At 43.5% G+C, this 16,461-nt stretch overlaps 1 protein-coding gene across 3 annotated transcripts in view; it reads right to left on the reverse strand.

The window, feature by feature from the left end:
• Nucleotides 1-14,485, reverse strand: part of VPS35L (VPS35 endosomal protein sorting factor like) — a 143,827-nt gene extending 129,342 nt beyond the window's left edge. The window contains exons 1-2 of one of the 3 annotated variants that reach the window (XM_025275381.3): nt 14,359-14,485; nt 2,354-2,453 (exon numbers count right to left, since the gene is read on the reverse strand). In XM_025275381.3, the coding sequence (XP_025131166.1) occupies nt 2,354-2,453; nt 14,359-14,375 (117 nt within the window). In that variant the 5' untranslated portion in view covers nt 14,376-14,485. Of the gene's footprint in view, nt 1-2,353; nt 2,454-6,120; nt 6,169-14,358 lie in introns of those variants that run through there. The other 2 variants (XM_025275379.3, XM_025275380.3) reach the window with 2 other exon arrangements.
• Nucleotides 14,486-16,461: the final 1,976 nt, after the last annotated feature.

Below are 16,461 nucleotides of genomic sequence, written 5' to 3' on the forward strand. Positions count from 1 at the left end.
CAGTACTGCACAATCCCTTAAAATTTTAAAATTTTTCACCTTTGAGGCTTGTCTACCATAAACCAAATGTTTTTTCTCTTATGTTTATGCTTAAATGAAACCACCTCATTTTCTCAAACACCTAATTACCTTGTAGTCCTCAGATCCTGAAGCTCCCCATTTTTACTTACTTATGCTTCTGCTTTCTTTTATCCCTCACTTTCACGCAAAAACCTTTGAGGCTCATGCCATTCTCCTATACTGTTCTCCATCATTTTTATGCGGCAGTTATCAATTTATTGTGTATCAGTTCCAAATCCACCCTTTGCTGTACGTTGTGATACTAGAACTAGACCTTATAAACATTCCTCCTTGCCAGCTAGCACAGCGTTAGACTTTGTGAATAGAGGGCACTCAAAGGCAACAGCAGCAGAAGATATTCTCATCAGGGTTCCAGTCCTCCATTTTAAAATTCATTATAGAAGCTCAGTGGTCCTCAAAGACCAGTTCCAGCTGTACCCTCAGGCCACACTCTTCCCATCTGACAGCTCTATCAAATGTCTTTGCCATAGGCAACCTGTGTGTTCCTGTGATAGCCATACCCTCTTCAACGATGCTGAATTTCAGCCTGGGGTTGGGGGAGAGGCTTTATCATAAGTCCTCAAAGTTCCTTCACTAGCCACTGTTCCTCAACCTGGAGTTGATGTCTGCATCTTTATACCTGGTACTTTTGGACCTCTTAGAGCAAGGTTGGCACTGTTATAAGGCAAATACTTTAGGCTTTGTGGGCCAAATAGTCTGTCCCAATTCAACTCTGCATGAAAACAGATAATATATAAATGAATGACTATGGCTGTGTTCCAATAAAACTTTATTTACAAAACTGCGCTACTGGCCATAATAATGCCAACTCCTGCTTTAGCCCTGTTTCATCCTTTATAGTAATTAGCTATCTTTTACTAATTAACAATTCTTTAAATTTCTCTGTTCAAAAATCTTCTATAGTTTCTGTTGCCTGACTTGGCCCCTGACCGACTGATCTGCCTTGCCACTGACATGTGGTTATTTCCTCTACTACCTGCCTTATTTTTGCTCTGGACATTTATCTAACTTTCCATGCTATATCCTACTCTTTGCAACTCTGCAAAAAGAAGCCTCAATTAAATGTCCATATGACAAATTCACAACATTTTCAACCCCAAAACTGTACCCTATCAGAATCTTAACAACAATATAATATTCTGATCACAATTTCCTTTGCTTCCAGCTCTCACACTCTCACTCTGACCAAATCTGTTCTCTGAGCTCAGAGACTTCTCTGCTTCTTCCACCAGGCAGCTAGTGCATCTAAGAATGTCTCACAACCATAAAGATTCAAGGGTCTCCAATTTCAGCAGGCATCTGTATGCCACTTAACATTCCTTTTACAAGCCCTTGGTCTGCTCTCTTTCCCACTTCCCTTAGAATATGAAGCCTAACCACATTCCTTGCCTCCAAACCCCTACTGCCACCCTAGCTTCATTTAGTGAAATAAATTAACAACTTATTGCTAAAAAACTAAGACCAGGAGGAATCAAAACTTTTACAACTTTCTGACCTCTCCCATAAACCTGCCTGAAAGAAATTAAGACATAATGAATATTTACAGCAGCATTATTCATAATAATAAAAAACCATAAACAGGAACTGCCCTGGTAGTACAGTGGATAAGAATCCGCCTGCCAATGCAGGGGACGTGGGTTCAATCCCTGCTCTGGGAAGATTCCACATGCTGCAGAGCACCAAAGCCTGTGGACCAAAAGTACTGAGCCCATGTGCTGCAACTTCTGAAGCCAACACGCTGTAAGTACTGAAGCCTGTGCACCGAGAGCCTGTGCCCCACAAGAAGAGAAACCACTGCAATAAGAAGCCCGTGGGCCAAAACTAGAGAGCAGCCCCCACTCACCACAACCAGAGAAAGTTGGCACAAAGCAACGAAGACTCAGTGCAACCAAAAACTAAATAAATGAACTTTTTAAAAAAAAAAGCAAAAAGTACAAATAATCAAAAACATCAGTTACTGGGTGACTGGATAAACAAAATATGGTACACCCCTACAATGGAGGTAACAGTAATTACAGTGACCTTAATTCTTCAAATAGGAGCCTCCAAATCAGGAACAAAGGCATCCCACACTCGTGACCACCTCACTAACATGACAAAGGGAATCAAAATGATGGTGGGTGAAACCATCACAAAAAATGGGGCAGAGAACAAACTGGTAGATTTAAAAATCCAAAACCGGCTACCGCTGACAAAATGAGAAAGAACCAGGAACGCTGTCTATAATTTTATGGAATAGGAATGTTATAGGGGGACCCTTGACAAAACTTACTGTTATTGGTTTCAGTGGGTGATAGTCCCCAAACTCCAGCGGTACAGCCTCCAATCGGCATGATGCAAACTCAGCCTTGTAGTTCCTATTCCTGGAATGCCTGGTAAACAGCAAAACCCAGAAACCAATTTAGTTGGAGATGCATACACATTAAAAACTTTTTGCGTTAAAAAAAAAAAATTGTTTTTGATGAGACAATTGACAGTGGAACAGTATTTCTACTAAGACCAGTAAGTAATGGTAATTTTTTTTAAATTTTTTAATGGTTTGAAGGTATAAAGAGCTGCCAAGGCAAACAAAACCTGTGAGGCCAGACACCAGAACAAAAGGAAGCTCAGTGAGGTGAAGCCAACTTCTTGCTGGCTATCTCTGGCTGGGGACTGTTGATTCTTGACGTGGGACAAGAGGCTGAAGCCAGGCAGAGGGTGGCTGCTAGGAGGCAGAGCGCGAAAGAGCTTTAAGGAAAACTCACAAGGCTGGTGACAGAAACTGGGGTTCAGAGCTATGGAGACAGCCAGGGCTTAATGGAAGAGCTTCCGAAGAAAAGTGAGAGATTTGGTCCTGGTTTCCCTTCAAAGTAGTCACCAATTAAGTGAGAGATTTGGTCCTGGTTTCCCTTCAAAGTAGTCACCAATTAAGCTGTATGGAGCAAGAGGAAGAAGCCAAATAGATGAAGAGCAGGCAGTTTCATCAGTCTGGTGGAGAACCAACAAGTGAAGGGATTAGTGAAAAGAAAAATAAAGGGGGAGAGATTATTCACATTGAGGCACAGAAAGGAGAAAATATGAAAAGCACAGAAGAGTGGAAAAGACGAAAAGGACATGAAGGAACGCCTAACACACATATCTGAATTTTGAAGAAGAGAGAAAGAACAGGCAGAAGCAGCATTTGAACAGATAATAGCTAAAAAATTTCCCAAACTAAAGACATCAATTCAGAGATTCAAGAAACACTTGTGCCCCAAGCAAGACGAGTATAAAAACAAAACAAAAAACCACCATACTTAGGGCCTTCATAATAAAACGGCTAAAAACTAAAATGAGAATTTCTTAAGAGAAATAAAGATACGTTATTACCAAAGGACAACAGTAAGATTATTATCTCTGCATAAAATAAGATCCAGAAGACAAAGGAATACTGGAGTATTAGAGTACTGAAAGAAAATAATTGCTAACCAAGAATTTTAGACCTAGTTAAACTATCTTGCAAACATTATAGCAAAACAAAGAAGTTCCCAGTCAAAGAAAAGGGAGAAAAGCAGCAGTAGCAGAACCACACGTTAAATTTTTTTAAATGCTGAAAGTAGAAGGAAAATGATCCCAGCTGAAAGCAAAAAATATGCATGTGTATATGTATTTCCGGAGAAGGCAATGGCACCCCACTCCAGTACTCCTGCCTGGCAAATCCCATGGACGGAGGAGCCTGGTAGGCTGCAGTCCATGGGGTCGCTAAGAGTCAGACATGACTGAGCAACTTCACTTTCACTTTTCACTTTCATGCATTGGAGAAGAAAATGGCAACCCACTCCACTGTTCTTGCCTGGAGAATCTCAAGAGACGGGTGAGCCTGGTGGGCTGCCATCTATGGGGTCGCACAGAGTCGGACACGACTGAAGTGACTTAGCAACAATATGTATTTCAGTTCAGTTCAGTCACTGAGTCAGGTCCGACTCTTTGTGACCCCATGGACTGCATCCATACATGACTACTGGAAAAACCATAGCTTTGACTAGACAGACCTTTGTTGGCCAAGTAATATCTCTGCTTTTTAATATGCTGTCTAGGTTGGTCATAGCTTTTCTTCCAAGAAGTGCACATCTTTTAATTTCATAGCTGCAATCACCATCTGCAGTGATTTTGCAGCCCAAGAAAATAAAGTCTGTCACTGTTTCCATTGTTTCCCCATTTATTTGCCATGAAGTGATGGGACTGGATGCCATTATCTTAGTTTACAGAATGTTGAGTTTTAAGCCAGCTTTTTCTCTCTCCTCTTTCACCTTCAAGAAGCTCTTTAGTTTCTCTTCTCTTTCTGCCTCAAGTTGGTGATGGACAGGGAGGGCTGGTGTGCTACAGTCCATGGGGTCACAAAGAGTTGCACACGGCTGAGCTTCTGAACAACAACAACAATGCATATATGCAATATGTACAAAAGAGCACAAAAGATAAAGGTACAGGCAAAACTAAATCAACTACAAAAAATAACTTCTTATGGTGTTTACAGTATACATAGAGTAAGAATGCATGACAACTAGAACATAAAAGGCGGAAGACATACTACTTAAAAACTCAGAAAATTGTCACAACACAGGAAGCTGGCCCCTTTGTTTCCTTGGCCTCCAAATGCCTTGAATTCATCCCTCCCCCCTCAAACCCACCCCCATTCACAGCTTCTTAACTTTATTAATATTTGTATGAACCCCAAATCTAGTCAGCAGTTAACTGGCTTTACTCAGTAAGCCCCACCAACCCAGAAATCTAACACAGTACCAAAGAAATGAAACCCCATGCCATTTCACTTCTATCCCTTTCCAAATAAATTTCACTTTGGGTGTAGGAAAGGAGAAAAACTAGTGAACAACACAGACCAGCCTCTGCTTGTTTTTGTTTTTAAACGAAAACTCCTACCACAATATACTGCCTAGTTCCTTTGCGTCACATTTACTAATCATATACTGCCTTCATCTTCCAAAAATATTGCAGCTGAATTCATTGCTGAAACAGTCTTCCAAGCTCCTTTTAATATGCCACCAACCAACTCTTGATTAATAAAACAAACAAAACCCTGAAGAATAAATTGGAAGACTAGTCATCAACAGCCCTAATGGAGTTTTAAAAATCAGATTATACTTTTCCTCCTTTCAGATCACTCTTAACTTTATCAGTAGAATACTGAAAAGCTAATTGAATGAGTAGAAATATAATCTGACCTGAAATTTAACTGCAAATGTGTTTTTCACTTCTATAATAATTATTAGCAAATCAACAGCTACAAAAAGCACAAAGTCAAAACAACAAGATGATGTGACACACAACTAAATATCTGTTCTCATTTATTACGTGCTTATTAATGTTGGGGCCCACAGTAAGCCACCCCAAAATATGGCATATTATTTTGAATTAAAGTTACTTAAGAAAAAGATGATATAAAAAGGGACAGTTTGACCCTCCTCTCTGTCTTCCTGAAAGCAGGAAATAAGTCTCCCATGTCAGAAGTGCTCTCCCTGAATCTGAAGGTAGAAGGACACCCTTGTCATCAGAGACAGGGAATTCAGGGCCAGTTCAGTTGAGTTCAGTTGCTCAGTCGTGTCCAAATCTTCTCAACCCCATGAATCGCAGCACACCAGGCCTCCCTGTCCATCACCAACTCCCAGAGTTCACTCAGACTCATGTCCATCGAGTCAGTGATGCCATCCAGCCATCTCATCCTCTGTCGTCCCCTTCTCCAGTGTATAAAGTGAGCCTCATTATCTCTTTACTACCACAGGTCTGCTGTTTAGATTCTTCACTAATTAAGCACCCAAAGCCTAACTTAGAAAGACTAGAGAACTAATCTTTCTTCCTTCCTAACTAGGAAAGATTAGAGACCTCTTAAAGAAAATTAAAGATATCAAGGGAATATTTCATGCAAAGATGAGCACAATAAAGGAGAGAAATGGTATGGACCTAACAGAAGCAGAAGATATTAAGAAGAGGTGGTAAGAATACACAGAAGAACTGTACAAAAAAGATCTTCACAACCAAGATAATCACGATGGTGTGATCACTCACCTAGAGCCAGACATCCTGGAATGCGAAGTCAAGTGAGCCTTAGTCACTACAAACAAAGCTAGTGGAGGTGATGAATTTACAGTTGAGCTACTTCAAATCCTAAAAGATGATGCTGTGAAAGTGCTGCACGCAACATGTCAGCAAATTTGGAAAACTCAGCAGTGGCCACAGGACTGGAAAAGGTTAGTTTTCACTCTAATCCCAAAGAAAGGCAATGCCAAAGAATGCTCAAACTACTGCACAACTGCACTCATCTCACATGCTAGCAAAGCATTGTTCAAAATTCTCCAAGCCAGGCTTCAACAGTACGTGAACCATGAACTTCCAATATTCAAGCTGGATTTAGAAAAGGCAGAGGAACCAGAGATCAAATTGCCAACATCTGCTGGATCATCAAAAAAGCAAGACAGTTCCAGAAAAACATCTACTTCTGCTTTACTGACGACGCCAAAGCCTTTGACTATGTGGATCACAATAAACTGTGGGAAATTCTTCAAGAGATGGGAATACCAGACGACCTGACCCGCATCCTGAGAAATCTATATTCAGTTCAAGAAGCAACAGTTAGAACTGGACATGAAACAACAGACTGGTTCCAAATTGAGAAAGGAGTACATCAAGGCTATATATTGTTACCCTACTTATTTAACTTCTATGCAGTGTACATCATGTGAAATGCTGGGCTGGATGAAGCACAAGCTGGAGTCAAGATTGCCAGGAGAAATATCAATAACCTCAGATGCGCAGATGACATCACCTTACGGCAGAAAGTGAAGAACTAAAGAGCCTCTTGATGAAAGTGAAAGAGGAGAGTGAAAAAGTTGGCTCAAAACTCAACATTCAGAAAACAAAGATCATGGCATCTGGTCCCATCACTTCACGGCAAATAGATGGGGAAACAATGGAAACAGTGACAGACTTTATTTTCCTGGGCTCCAAAATCACTGCAGATGGTGGCTGCAGCCATGAAATTAAAAGACGCTTGCTCCTTGGAAGAAAAGCTGTGACCAACCTAGACAGCATATTAAAAAGCAGAGACATTACTTTGCCAACAAAGGTCCCTCTAGTTAAGGCTATAGTTTTTCCAGTAGTCATGTATGGAAATCAGAGTTGGACTATAAAGAAAGCTGAGTGCTGAAGAATTAATGCTTCTGAACTGTGATGTTGGAGAAGACCCTTGAGAGTCTCTTGGACTGCAAGGAGATCCAACCAGTCAATCCTAAAGGAAATCAGTACTGAATATTCATTGGAAGGACTGATGCTGAAGCTTAAAGTCCAATATTTTGGCCACCTGATGAGAAGAACCAACTCATTGGAAAAGACCCTGAGGCTGGTAAAGACTGAAGACAGGAAGAGAAGGGGACAACAGAGGATGAGATGGTTGGATGGATGGCATCACCGACACAATGGAAATGCGTTTGAGTAGGCTCCAGGAGTTGGTGATGGACAGGGATGCCTGGCATGCTGCAGTCCATGGGGTCACAAAGAGCCTGACAAGATTGAGCCACTGAAATGAACTGACAGAAAGCCTAACTTTCCTTGTTCTGTCCATTCCTCACAAGTTTATAGTTTCTTTGTCTAAAAAAATATAAGAGCTGCCCTATTGTGACCACTTCTTAGGTCTCATTTCCATGAGACATCCAAGGCACGTAAATTAAAACTTGTCTCTTTTCTCCCATTGATTTAATCTTGTGTCAGTTTTATTAGTGCAGCCACAAGAAATCAAGAGAGTGGGGGCAGAGGGGGATTTCCCCTCCCTGACACTATACATCAGGATGCAGGCCAAGGCCCTTAACCTCTATTACCACATTTAATACTTTGGCCACCTGATGCGAAGAGCTGACTCATTGGAAAAGACCCTGATGCTGGGAAAGATTGAGGGCAGGAGGAGAAGGGGATGACACAGGATGAGATGGCTGGATGGCATCACCGACTTGATGGAAATGGGTTTGGGTGGACTCCGGGAGTTGGTGACGGACAGGGAGGCCTGGCGTGCTGTAGTTCATGGGGTCGCAAAGAATCGGACACGACTGAGCAACTGAACTGAACCCCATTTAATCAACTTTATGAGGTAGGCACTATGATTACGTCCATTTCTCAGATGGAGAAGCTGATGCTGTTGGTTAACTTGGGACAGGTGAGCATGTGACAAAGACAGATGCATACTGAGGCAGCCTGCCTCTAGGATTCAGCAGTTCTATAGATCATCCACAGGTCACCTTGAGAATTTGAAAAAGCAATTGTCATTTTAAGGACTGAGCTCTGAAATGATTTTTTTTTAAGTTTGAGGGAAGGATTCTTTCGGGGGAAAAATACTGCTTCTGATAAAACAAAACCTTAAAAAAAAAAAGGGGGGAAGAAACATTTACCCTTCCTGAAAGTCCATGTCAAGTTGCTATTTTGATTTTTCAATCACATCTTCTGTTACTTCCATCATTTCCTCAGCTTTGCTCTCAGTTCCTTCTGTGTGTGTGTGCGCGCATGCATGCGTGTGCACTTAGTCGTGTGTGACTCTTTGTTGCCACATGGACTGCAGCCCACCAGGCACCTCTGTTCACGGAATTATCCAGGCAAGAATACTGGAGTGGGTTGCCATTTCCTACAAAAGCATTTTCTCCAAAGCCTGGGTCTTTGATAAGGCTCACAGTGACCTCTAGTGGGCATTTCCTCAAAAAGCCTTGCTTTTCTTCTTCCTGTGAATGCACCTGATAAACTGATAAAAATCCCCACAAATCCCAGCTCCCAGCAATGCAAAAGGTTGGTCAGGTTCCTTGGCAGTTGCCACAGAAAAAAGGCCAACATTTCATATCTCCACTCTGAGCTTGGTCAGACCTCCGGCTACTCCAAGTACAGCCCACAGATCATCAGCAAGGGCTTCACTGGGGAGTGCTGAAATATCCCGACCTACAGAATCAGGGTCTGTATTTCACCAAAATTCCCAAGTGATTGAAATGCACATTAAAGATTAACACTGCCCTATTTTTAAATTATTTACAGTGAATAACACGAATGCATATAAATCCTATTACCAGTTACTAAATGAATCTCCTTATGCTGTAAACAGTAAAATCCACTAACTCCTTTTTTTTTTTTTTTAGTAATTTTATTTAATTATTTTTGGCTGTGCTGGGTCTTTGCTGCTGCTCTGGCTTTTCTCTAGTTGCAGCAAGCAGGGGTTACTCTCTAGTTTTGGTGCTCAGGCTTCTCAATGTGGTGGCTTCCCATGTCACGGGCTTGGGTAGTTGTGGGCTCAGCAGTTGCAGCTCCCGGGCTCTAGAGCACAGGCTCAATAGTTGTGTGGCGCACAGGCTTAGTTGCTCCAAGCTATGTGGGATCTTCCTGGATCAGGGATTTAATCCATGTCTCCTGCACTGGCAGGTGGATTCTTCAACACTGAGAGACCACAGAAGCTCCAACTAACCGCTTTTTAATTCTCAAGTGATTTTTTAATTGCTAATGACATAATCTGGCCACACAACTTTTTATCCCCCAATCACAATGTACTCCCCTTCCCTAACGGTCTTAAAATGATGTAGAAATTATGACTTCAAGGAACAGTATTTTTAACAGTGCTATGACCACAGGATTGAATAGGAAATGCCATCCACAGTGCACTGGACATCTCACAAGTGAAGTCAGTGGTAACAAAAAGTGTGGGTGAAAAGAGGTATTCTGGGGAGACCCATGACAACACAGCAGGATTCAGGAGCCGCACAATCCAAGAACCTCAGCCCACGACCTAGGCTGAAGGACCAGCTAACGATAATGATTAAAATCACAGGATTGATAAATCTACCATATGACACAGCAATCCCACTACTGGGCATACACCCTGAGGAAACCAGAACTGAAAAAGACACATGTACCCCGATGTTCACTGCAGCACTATTTACAGTAGCTAGGACATGGAAGCAACACAGATGTCCACTGGCAGATGAATGGAAAAGGAAGTTGTGGTACATACACACAATGGAATATTACTCAGGTATAAACAGGCACGTATTTAAGTTAGTTCTAATGAAGTGGATGAACCTAGAACCTGTCATACAGAGTAAAATAAGTCAGAAAGAGAAAGACAAATATGATATATTAACACATATATATGGAGTCTAGAAAGATGGTACCGATGATCCTATGTGCAGGGCAACAAAGGAGACACAGACATAAAGAACAGACTTTTGAACTCAGTGGGAGGAGAGGGTGGGATGATTTGAGAGAATAGCATTTAAATATAAACATTAGCATATGTATATGTAGAGAGCCAGGGGGAGCTTGATGACTCAGGGCACCCAAAGTCAGTGCTCTGTGACAACCTGAAGGGATGGGTAGGGGGAGGTGGAAGGGGGGTTCAGGAGGGAGGGGACACATGTGACTATGGCTGACTCATGTCAAAACCATCACAATACTGTAAAGTAATTATCCTCCAATTAAAAAATTTTTTTTTAATCACAGGCTTGAGCTTCAAACCTCAGTGCTCCTTGCAGGCTGTAAAACTAACTGAACTGCTTCATCTTTCTGTCTCCATTTTTTCATCTGAAAAATGGGAGTCTTAGGAGAGAAGATGTTGCACATTCAGCTCTAAGCACAGCATCCAGCACAAAATAAAAGCTCAATAAATATCTCAGTTAATGTTACAAACACTTTTCTCCTCTGAGGGCCTCCTTAGTTTCCTCATTCATTCCATAATATCATTCAACACCTACTATCTGCCAAGCTCCATGCCAAGCACTGAAAATACAATGATGGTTAAAACTCAGTCCCTTTAACTTGAAGAGCATTGAGTCTCCAGAGCAAACTGAAAGATGAACACATGCTACCACAGACAGAAATGTTTACAGGACAGTCAGACTAAGAACTGTGGAAACCCTTGATGCTAAAAGCTTTATGGATCCTCTCTCTGTAAAGTAAAAAAAAAATATATATATATATATATATATATATATATAGTCATTGTTTAGTCACTAAACAACTCTTTGTGTCCCTCCATCCATGCTATTTCCCAGGCAAGAATACTGGAATGGGTTGCTATTTCCTTCTCCAGGGGATCTTCCTGACCCAGGGATTGAACTCTAGTCTCTTGCATTGGCAGGCGGATTCTTTACCACTGAGCCACCTGGGAAGCCACAAAGTAAAATATACCAAAGGTAAAAATGCTCTGAAATTAAAGAGCATCTTCCTGGATCTTCTAATTACAAAATTCCAGCTAACCAATTTCACTGAAGCCATATGTTATGGCATTTAAGTCTTAGTAATGCTGCACTCAATATGCCAGCAAATTTGGAAAACTCAGCAGTGGCCACAGGACTGGAAAAGGTCAGTTTTCATTCCAATCCCAAAGAAAGGCAATGCCAAAGAATGCTCAAACTACCACACAATTGCACTCATCTCACATGCTAGTAAAGTAATGCTCAAAATTCTCCAAGCCAGGCTTCAGCAATACGTGAACCGTGAACTTCCTGATGTTCAAGCTGGTTTTAGAAAAGGCAGAGGAACCAGAGATCAAATTGCCAACATCCGCTGGATCATAGAAAAAGCAAGAGAGTTCCAGAAAAACATCTATTTCTGCTTTATTGACTACGCCAAAGCCTTACTGTGTGGATCACAATAAACTGTGGAAAATTCTGAAAGAGATGGGAATACCAGACCACCTGATCTGCCTCTTGAGAAATTTGTATGCAGGTCAGGAAGCAACAGTTAGAACTGGACATGGAACAATAGACTGGTTCCAAATAGGAAAAGGAGTAGGTCAAGGCTGTATGTTGTCACCCTGCTTATTTAATTTATATGCAGAGTACACCATGAGAAACATTGGACTGGAAGAAGCACAAGTTGGAATCAAGATTGCTGGGAGAAATATCAATAACCTCAGATATGCAGATGACATCACCCTTATGGCAGAAAGTGAAGAGGAACTCAAAAGCCTCTTGATGAAAGTGAAAGTGGAGAGTGAAAAAGTTGGCTTAAAGCTCAACATTCAGAAAACGAAGATCATGGCATCTGGTCCCATTACTTCATGGGAAACAGATGGGGAAACAGTGGAAACAGTGTCAGACTTTATTTTTGGGGGCTCCAAAATCACTGCAGATGGTGACTGCAGCCATGAAATTAAAAGACGCTTACTCCTTGGAAGGAAAGTTATGACCAACCTAGACAGCATATTCAAAAGCAGAGACATTACTTTGCCAACAAAGGTCCGTCTAGTCAAGGCTATGGTTTTTCCAGTGGTCATGTATGGATGTGAGAGTTGGACTGTGAAGAAGGCTGAGCGCCAAAGAATTGATGCTTTTGAACTGTGGTGTTGGAGAAGACTCTTGAGAGTCCCTTGGACTGCAAGGAGATCCAACCAGTCCATTCTGAAGGAGATCAGCCCTGGGATTTCTTTGGAAGGACTGATGCTAAAGCTGAAACTCCAGTACTTTGGCCACCTCATGCAAAGAGTTGACTCATTGGAAAAGACTCTGATGCTGGGAGGGATTGGGGGCAGGAGGAGAAGGGGACGACAGAGGATGAGATGGCTGGATGGCATCACTGACTCGATGGACGTGAGTCTCAGTGAACTCCGGGAGTTGGTGATGGATAGGGAGGCCTGGCGTGCTGCAATTCACGGGGTCGCAAAGAGTCGGATATGACTGAGCGAGTGAACTGAACTGAACTGAATTCCCTACAAGGACTTTTGCATGACCAGGTCAAAGAAAACTCAGGGCAGGACATATAAGAATTCACTGTCATCTAATCCTAATTTAGTGTACCGAGCCTTTGAAGGAAGACTCTTTAAAGAGTTAGCCAGGTGAAGGAAATACAAACCACAAGTATGTACCTGATTATTTCTTTTTTTTTTTCCCCCATCCCAGGCAGATATTTATTGCAGTTTCAGACTTTCTTCTACCACCATTTAAAAAAGGACCTGCCCATTGTTATGTGCCTTTAACCACTTCACATCACTTGCAGAGAAATATTAGAAAGTAATTTCCCTTTCTGAGATGTAGAGGAGAGCTCACGTGCCCCTATGATTCCACCACTATCACAACTTGCTCCGGTTCTTCACATAACTGTCCTAGGAAATCCCATGGACAGAGGGACGCAAAGAGTTCTTTACACTTAGTGACTAAACAACAACTATGCTGCTAAGACGCTTCAGTCGTGTCCAATTCTGGGCGACCCCATAGACGGCAGCCCACCAGTCTCCCCCGTCCCTGGGATTCTCCAGGCAAGAACACTGGAGTGGGTTGCCATTTCCTTCTCCAATGCAGGAAAGTGAAAAGTGAAAGGGAAGTCGCTCAGTCGTGTCTGACTCTTAGCGACCCCATGGACTGCAGCCTACCAGGCTCCTCCATCCATGGGATTTTCCAGGCAAGAATACTGGAGTGGGGTGCCATTGCCTTCTCCGATGTGTGTATATATATATACACACACACACATATATATATACATATATACACACACATATATATTTTTTATTTTTATTTTTATTTTACTTTACAAAGAGAGGAGCCATAAGGCTTCAGCTACTGCTGAAGCGCCAATCTCTCCTAGCTACTCCAGCCAGAAGGGCCCCTACACACCCATTAGCCTCCGCACACGCCCACAGCTCCTTCTCGATGAACTCCTATTCAACCTCCAAAACTCAATTTATGACTCTTCCTCTCAAGCCTTCCCCAAGCCGTCAGGTGTGCCTCATCCCAAAGCCTTCTTTGGTCCTTCTTCTATTCTGCGTATCTGCTCCGCTAAACAGCAGCTCCTTGAATCCAAGGAGTGTATCTAAGGGTTCTGTATCCTCGAGTTCTGCACCCGCACGGTGCAGGGAGAGAGCCCTGCACAGAGTCGGATGAATGGCAAGTCTCCTGTACAAGAAGCCAGTCATTCAGAACACAGCCAGGCCCTCCGAGTTGTCCAGACCAGAGCTGAGTCCACCATTCTCTGCATCCGCGCCCCCAGGACACCCGACAACTTCTGGGAAAGCGGAAGCCGGGGAACTTGAGCTTTTTTTTAAGAAAACGAATGGAGAAAGGAGCGGGGAGGGCGATAGGAGGAGAGGACCAAGACCCCACCGGTCAGGCATTAGGAATGTCCTCTGAATCCGGATAGCCGCCCCACCCGGAGATTGGGTGGGAGACTTCACCAAACCCAACGGAGAACAGTTCATACACTCCCTCGCGGAGACACACACCCAGAAACAAGAGTCCCAAAGACAACCAAGGCCACTACCTCCCTAAAGCCCACTCGCCGCTTCTTCCTTACCAGGGAAAGGCGGCCATCTTCCCAGTCACATGACCGGTGGGTCTGAAACCGCCCGCCCAATTCACCCTCTCAGACCCCGCCCCTCCCAGCCGCCATGTTTGCGAGGGGCGGGCTCACTCCTGACGCGCCGGGCCGCCGAAGTTGCGCTGACGTCAGTGGGGACTTGTGTGGCAGGTGAACGTCTGGTCCGCACCGCCCTCTGGAGGCGGTGAAGAATCCAGACGCCTACTGCAGATGGTGACTGCAGCCATGAAATTAAAAGACGCTTACTCCTTGGAAGAAAAGTTGTGACCAACCTAGATAGCATATTCAAAAGCAGAGACATTACTTTGCCAACAAAGGTCCGTCTAGTCAAGGCTATGGTTTTTCCAGTGGTCATGTATGGATGTGAGAGTTGGACTGTGAAGAAGGCTGAGCGCCAAAGAATTGATGCTTTTGAACTGTGGTGTTGGAGAAGACTCTTGAGAGTCCCTTGGACTGCAAGGAGATCCAACCAGTCCATTCTGAAGGAGATCAGTACTGGGATTTCTTTGGGAGGAATGATGCTAAAGCTGAAACTCCAGTACTTTGGCCACCTCATGCGAAGAGTTGACTCATTGGAAAAGACTCTGATGCTGGGAGGGATTGGGGGCAGGAGGAGAAGGGGATGACAGAGGATGAGATGGCTGGATGGCATCACTGACTCGATGGACGTGAGTCTCAGTGAACTCCGGGAGTTGGTGATGGACAGGGAGGCCTGGCGTGCTGCGATTCATGGGGTCGCAAAGAGTCGGACACGACTGAGCAACTGAACTGAACTGAGATAGGGACAAAAGAGAGGACTAGATGGTTGGATGGCATCAGGGAGTCAATGGACATAAGTTTGTGGAGGACAGGGGAGCCTGGCGTGCTGCAGTTAATGGGGTCACCAAGAGTCAGACATGACTGAGCGACTGACCAACAACTGAGGGAAGATGGTAACCCCAGCAGAGGATGGGAAGGTGCCCCTAGGCTGGCTTTTGAGGCTAATTCTATTTGGCTGGCTAAGCCACGCCCCCTCTGCCAGCCAACCACGCCCCACTCCGTGCACCAAAAAAGTTAGGCACTTCCGATATTCTGCTCCCTCCCAGGAATAATAACGTGCGTCTCTAAGGGCTGCCCTAGATGCAAATGGATAACTCTCGACTGGAACTAAACTGGAAAAATGGGGGTTAGCATTTCACCCCACTTAGCAGAGCCATACGTTTCTATGAAGGTACCTGTTCGTTTGCACTACATAACTTCCTGTGCTCTGGTGTTTTCTATGATTTAAAAAAGAAAAATAATAATAATTCAGGATATTTTAACAAATGCTTACCATTGTAGCTTCCCTTGTGTCTCAGCCGGTAACGAATCCGTCTGCGATGCAGGAGACCTCGGTTCGATCCCTGGGTTGGGAAGATCCCCTGGAGAAGGGAAAGGCTACCCACTCCAGTATTCTGGCCTGGAGAATTCCATGGACTGTATAGTCCATGGGGTCGCAAATAGTCGGACACGGCTAAGCGACTTTCACACCATTGTAAGTAAACCTGTGTCATGCTGAGGAGTTTGCATTCAATTTTCATTTATTCCTCGGTAAACCTCTGAGACCAGTCCTGGGTGTTCATAGGCAGGACTGATGCTGAGGCTGAAACTCCAATACTTTGGCCACCGCATGTGAAGAGTTGACTCATTGGAAAAGATCCTGATGCTGGGAGGGATTGGGGGCAGGAGGAGAAGGGGATGACAGAGGATGAGATGGCTAGATGGCATCACCAACTCAATGCACATGAGTTTGGGTGAACTCCGGGAGTTGGTGATGGACAGGGAGGCCTGGCATGCTGCGATTCATGGGGTCGCAGAGTCGGACATGACTGAGCAACTGAACTGAAACCTCTGAAATAAACACCATTATCACCTGGTCCCATCACTTCACAGCAAATAGATGGGGAAAAAATGGAAACAGTGAGAGACTATTTTCTTGGGCGCCAAAATCACTGCAGATGGTGACTGAACCATGAAATTAGAAGACGCTCCTTAGATGAAAAGCTATGACAAACCTAGACAGCATATTACAGACATTACTTTGCTGGCAAATGTCCATAT

Source organism: Bubalus bubalis, chromosome 24 (genome assembly GCF_019923935.1).
Source record: "Bubalus bubalis isolate 160015118507 breed Murrah chromosome 24, NDDB_SH_1, whole genome shotgun sequence".
Lineage (NCBI taxonomy): Eukaryota > Metazoa > Chordata > Mammalia > Artiodactyla > Bovidae > Bubalus > Bubalus bubalis.